A 6,538-nucleotide genomic window follows, 5' to 3' on the forward strand; every position below is an offset into this window, starting at 1 on the left:
ATAAATACATTTTTTTTTTATAATGATTGTAAGTTTCTAATAATATATCAAAAATTCATATAAGATGTTTCTCAAAATATTATCTTTTATTTCTACAATAAGGTATTTCCCATTAAAATTGATCTAAAAGCGGTTATTGCCGATCTGCATCAAATTTTTTCTTAAAGGTATCTACAGTAATTATCTTAAGACTTAAGTATTAGTAACATTGTAGTCTTTAAAATATACATATAAATTATTAATGATGCTCGTAGTTCATCTTATACATAGATAAAATTGTCTTAGGTATGGATATATCATGTGCATATTATGAATAAAGTACCATACACAGTTGTATAGTGGTGTTGGTTCAAACAAAATTATTTTTATTTTTGATGTGATGATACCGCATTTCTTAATAAGCTGGCATAGTGGCATACCTATGCGCATTGTGTATAATGTACACTTATTAATGAGTTTTATTGAAACATAGTATTTTATTCACGAATGCAATTGATATTATATTCTTACAGTTGAGGGTAATTGGATAAAGCGATTTTAAAGCTTTGCATTACAACTTAGCCACTACCCACATGCTCTATGAACCTTCAAATCATGTGTCATTACGAGAGCACGAATTTATTGTGACACAAAAGGGTTGGTAGAAGGGTAGCCACCACCTCTGAAGCAACAACCCCACCAGCAAACCATTGGCTTAATCAATTTCAGGGGTTGATAAATCACATTGTGTGTTGAACGCATTGTACGAAGCTAGTAACTTATGGCAACCGTCGCCAAGCAACAGCTTATTTTTTTTACTGTAATCATAATATTTACACCGCCTAGACGAGGCGCAGGAGCAGTAACAATATCTTACAGTGCTTTTTAATCATATCGTTGATCTTTTAAGGATGAATGTAAATTTAATAGTATCGAGGTACTTGAATAGGTACATTTTCAATGACTTAACAACTTACAAGTATAATCCCGCTTGTAGTATCTATATATAATACCTATAATAGGAGTACTGAAATTCAATCATTTAATTTGTTCACAAAACATTCTTATTCGTTCATCCACTTGGTAGTTACTATACGGTGTGTTGACTTCAACTCATTTGTGTATTTAAGTTTTATCTGGGGGTAATGGATAAACATTTTTATATATAGAGGCCAAAAGTATCACCATTTTATCCTTTTGATCAGCGGGTAGTCAAAAGTATAATTAGAGCAGAGAAAAACAATTCTTTCTATCAAAGTAATCGTGGCATTCTAATACAACATAAAAGAGTTGATTTTGACCAAATTTATGAAGAATTTGATTAAAGACTTAAGCGGATTCGTTTAAGATTACTGACATATAAATTAAATAGTTACCAACATAATTTCTGTCTAGATTTTCGTCAATATCTTTGTTAGATTAAGTAAACGCTTGATTTTAAAACTTAAGCCGTTTAGAAATCATTATAATGCCCACTTTCGGAGTTATATCATTCCTGATATACCTATCCTACATAAGAACTAAACAGAGATGTTCACTGTGTGACAATGAATTTTATTTTATTTTCACAACAATTGAGATGTATATGATTGAAACTATAGTATAAGTAAAACTATTTTCAAAATTCAAAACATGGTCTTTGAAAAGTTTATCTAAAAATTCTGCTATTTGTTGGAATCCAATTGTAAACTAAAGAATGCATAATATGCACATCAGCATATTGTTGGCTAATGGTTTTACTATGATGTCATTTTTATTATGTATTTGATACTTTGTGTAAAAACTTATAAACAAGTACTGGAGCCCAATTTTTTTTTTGTTATATCACGGTCTTAAATTATTGTATATTTTCACTTTTAACAATCATTGAGTTTTAAAAATGTTTACAAATAAAAAGTTATCAAGTCCACCATAGAATTCTATTATATTATATTTATCTCAATAAACTTAAGAATCAATTTGATGAAGGGCAAAACCTTCGCTAATTTACTGGCGTTCATGTATTTTCATTCTCTGTACACAGATTAAATATTTTTTTCGATACTGTTGCGCCCTCTTATGGCTTCAACAACAATCCAGAATTATTGATTTTATAATATAAACGTGCAACACACCGACGACGTTAGTGGTATCCTAGCGACCGATACAGCAGCTGTCCATGAGGGTGGCCACAGCTGCGTTCGAGGGTAACATCCCTTACCGATAAAAATAATATTACATACACCATTCCCAGACAGTCAGTGTTGAATGTTGGATTATTTTATTAAAGGTGTTTGGGCATCAATCAATAATTCCACGAAAGGACCGTTATAAATAAGCTAATGCACTATATTTACAACTTTATAAGCTAGGTATTTATAATTTTTAATACACATATATTATTATGTGTACTCTTCACGTTTACATTTAAATTAAAATATGTATTATAAACCTTTTACCTTTTAACCCATAAGTTATTTCAGGACAATAATATTCCATTTAACTAATACAATTAATGACATCATATTGTGCAATTCAATAAACAATGGTAGGATCCATAACACTAAAAAATACCCTTGACTTTCAATCGATTTTCTTAATAACAAATTCATAACCATAACATTGTATTTCAACAAATTAAAAAATTATACATTTTATCCTAGCACAGAATAGTTATAAGATTTAGTCATCTTAAATAAAATCACCCAGATAATGGAAAACCTCAAATAAATTTGCCTGTGACTTTCTAAGCTAACTTTGGTAAATTCAAATCGTATCCTGGTAGTATCGATATCATCCCTGATATAAGCCAGTCTAAGACTGCCATGTTATATACCTGTTACATTATATAATATAACATTTTATTGGGCCGGGCCTGAGAGGATTGAACTCGATATTTATTTTACTCAACTTAAATCAAAAAAGCTGTTTAAATTACATTAAACTTAAAATGCTCGGATTTCAATTTTTAAAACATGTTTTACTTATTTATGGTCTTATACATGTTTGGAAATATAAATTGAATAATAATTGTACCGTAATGTTACTTTTGGTAATTTACATAATGTATTTTGCTTTATACTATATATGCAGACAGTGGCGTATTTTCAAATTTTTCTGGGGGGGGTCCTCAGTTTTTACATAATTAATATAAAAAATGATATCTTATAATAGTTACGTCCTTATGAAGTTTTTGGAGGAAGTTGAATAAAATATATAATAGTATAGTCTTATGTAATATTATATATTTATATATTGTATTAAGCACTACATATGAAAAGTATTGTTATAAAATAAATTCCAGTCGTCTAGATTTTTTTGCCAACTCCTCTATCACTTCATCAACAGTGATTTCAAGATCCCTGTGAATATTTAACATAGCCAATCCGTTAAGTCTTTTCTAACAAAACAAAACAACCACAAATATTAGTTTTAAAATTAAAATGTCTTAATAATATTTTATTACCTCAGATATTGTATTTCGTAGATATGTTTTAATTCGTTTTAGTGATGAAAAAGTCCGTTCGTTTGAAGCCGTAGATATAGGAAGTGTAGACAAAATTTGAAATAACTTATTAACTCCTGGATATATGTCTGCATTACACAACTTCAGTGCATCAATTGAATTTTTTGGTTTTATTTCCAATTTTTTAAGTTTTCTTTGCCACAGTTGGAACTCTTCTATTATTGAATTATTACCATTTAAATCTTCTTCATAAAATACAGCTTATCTTTACCACTAAATATAACAGTATTAGGGAATTCAAAAGTAGGTTCGGGCTTCCAAATTTTTTTAAGAACTTCTTCTTTCTCTACATCTGTTAACGAGTGGTTAAAATAAAATCCAATATCGAAATTGTTAAAATTATGTTCATTTTCTGTTTCAGTATTGTCAGATTTTTTTGACATTTTGATACGTTTGACATTATTATCTATATTTGGTGAAATTGGTCGTTTATTTGGAGAAGTTACGGAAACTGAAGATTTGTGATGGTCAAATTGTAGAACATTTGTATCATTTGATTTTTTAAAAAATTGGCTTAACGAAGTTTGCTGAGACATAATAAAAGCAATATATTGTGTACTTACTTAATATTGATCAAAATACAATAAACACTTGTTCACTGGTTCACACGTTACTCGTATAGTTGTTGAAGGCAAAATGAGACTAATAGAAAATGTGTAATATCTTATAAAAGCCACTAATTTATATTTTATTATACCTATCCATATATGGCTATTGGCTACACAAATATTGCTAATTGCTATACACACAAATCCATCCATAATCGTTTTTCTGTGTGATAAAGTTTATATTTCAAAGATACGGGTACTTGATACCTATTAATTTTATCGGTTTATCGCACTTCGTATAAGGTCGTTACATAGAAAAACTGTCGTCAGAATAACATTACTATAAATTTATAATACGTCTTATTACTTAAAACCATGCTATTATATTTTGTTCACGGGAAAAAACTATATCCGCGCGACCGAGCGTGCTTACATAAATCGGGTTCTGCAAATATGTAAGAATTTTAGTTTTTTTTTTTTTATGAGAGGTTCTGGGGGGGGTCCAGTACCCCTGGACCCCCCCCGTAAATACGCCACTGTATGCAGACTTAAAATTAAACAATTTTCTAATCCCACCTAAGCTTTATTTGGTTTTGGGGGGATTATTATTGCATTGCACGTAATTTCTGCGTGTAGTAAGTGGACATATTATTTCCTGAGTTGTTTATACATGACAAAGAATTTCTTACTTACTGTGTTAGTTTACTTTTTAGATACACACCTGAAATAAAAATATGTTGGAATAATTGTCTGATATTTTAGAGGCCAACTCCAATTATCATTATTAAATATTAATCGAGAAACACAAATCTACACACAATTACAGCACCTGTCTATAATATAAGTCATTATTCATAATAATATTTATATGTTTTTATTATTTAAACTTATATGCTTTTACCGAAGCTTTGCACAAGCTTATAAAGTGTTTTAGTGTTTTTTTCTAAGTGCTTCATACGGGAATATTTCCAAAAGTCATTGAAATGTATAATATATCAATGTATTATATATTAAACTATAAAAAGTAATAAGTAATAACTAATACAATTAGATATTTTAAAATTATACATCTCTTGTTATATTGCTATTTAAGTACTATTTTATACTATAACTTTATGAACATATAGTTGGATAAATTAATATGATGGGTAAAATTACACATATTCGAAATGCATAAAATATGATAATAACTAATAAGTATTGTTAAAATAAATAATGTAACAACCTATAAGGATATAAAACCACGAACCTTTGACATAACTGTAATTTGCTTTATACGATATAGACAGGCAAATGCAACTGTCAGTATATTTTATCGGTAAAATAATTAATTAACTAAAGTGTATTATATTGTTTAACTTAAGTATCGGGTTCGTTAAATATTTACAGAGAAAATGAATACAGGGGCAGCGTAGCATGACAGTAGTAGGTGCTAGCTCGTTAGTTTGCCGAGTATCAACGTCGCCGGCGACAAGCCATGCTGTTTGCAACAGTGGTTACAGAAATCAGTAAACATTGATTGACATTAATTGATTTTTACTGTTTTTAAAATACCTATTTTAATTAAAACGTCCTGGCTGATAACATTTAATCGAAATACCGTAATGAAACCACAACGTATTTCACGAGGACTCGACAATAAAATAAAATATAATTTCAGATGCACTGCACTATAACCAATATAATTAATAATATCAAACCAATCAAACTGTTGTGGCTTCAGGGGGAAGACTTACAAGCTTTGAAAAAGTCGAAGAAAGTAAATCATGGGAATTTTCATTGAGTATATATTGTGCTCAAATATTATTTATCATTCATCAAATATATAATATGTATATATAATATTTATACTAGTTAGTAGTTACTTTTTTAAACTACTTATGGCACCTTTTTATCAATGAACTCTTATGTAGGTTCTTAATACTATCTAACAGTATAGGTATTTAGTAGCTGCTACCTTGAATTTGTTTCTAAACCATAAAATGAGTATTAGGATTAATCCGTGGCAAGAGGAGGGGGAAATCAATGTTTTAATTTTGGTGTTTATATTATTTTGCTCCCTCTAGGTTTTTAACCAATTACACCACTGCCTGACTAGTTTTAAGTTTGTAATAGGGTTGGAGTGATGGGCCACCTCCTACGGTAACCGTCAAATCCGACAAGAATATAAGATTTGGCAATAGCTTGGAATAAACTAGTCAGCAGATAGTCAAATATTGTATTATTTTTATTCGTCAATTATTACCTATAGATCAGCGGTGGTTCTTAAACTTGTTTTCGCATACCACCCATGCGCATTATTATTCTGCCGTGTACCACTTATGTTTGTTTCCATGTTCAAACACAATTAAAAATATTCATTTGTTTACTCTCCATTCTACCCCTTTGTAGTGTTCCGCGTACCACTAGTGATACGAGTGGTACTTTAGTTCGAGAACCACTGCTATATAGATGATAGATATTAATATATGCTTACGATATTCGGTTTGCCTGCAATAGTCTCCAT

At 29.6% G+C, this 6,538-nt stretch overlaps 1 protein-coding gene across 1 annotated transcript; it reads right to left on the reverse strand.

Moving 5' to 3' along the window:
• Positions 1-3,181: 3,181 nt before the first annotated feature.
• LOC111032997 (52 kDa repressor of the inhibitor of the protein kinase-like) lies at positions 3,182-6,408 on the reverse strand. Its single transcript, XM_022313523.1, has 3 exons — positions 6,402-6,408; positions 3,425-3,684; positions 3,182-3,358 (listed from the first exon to the last, which is right to left on the reverse strand). Exons 1-3 carry the CDS (start codon positions 6,406-6,408, stop codon positions 3,245-3,247), a joined length of 381 nt encoding a protein of 126 aa, XP_022169215.1. The 3' UTR covers positions 3,182-3,244.
• Positions 6,409-6,538: the final 130 nt, after the last annotated feature.

This window comes from Myzus persicae, unplaced genomic scaffold, assembly GCF_001856785.1.
Source record: "Myzus persicae strain clone G006 unplaced genomic scaffold, MPER_G0061.0, whole genome shotgun sequence".
Taxonomy (NCBI): domain Eukaryota; kingdom Metazoa; phylum Arthropoda; class Insecta; order Hemiptera; family Aphididae; genus Myzus; species Myzus persicae.

What these genes read in the sequence shown, in the direction of transcription:
- LOC111032997 (XM_022313523.1), bottom strand. An exon ending in TACGAAATACAATATCTGAG is followed by an intron (nt 3,359 to 3,424) that starts GTAATAAAATAT and finishes TTGTTTTGTTAG; the next exon opens with AAAAGACTTAACGGATTGGC.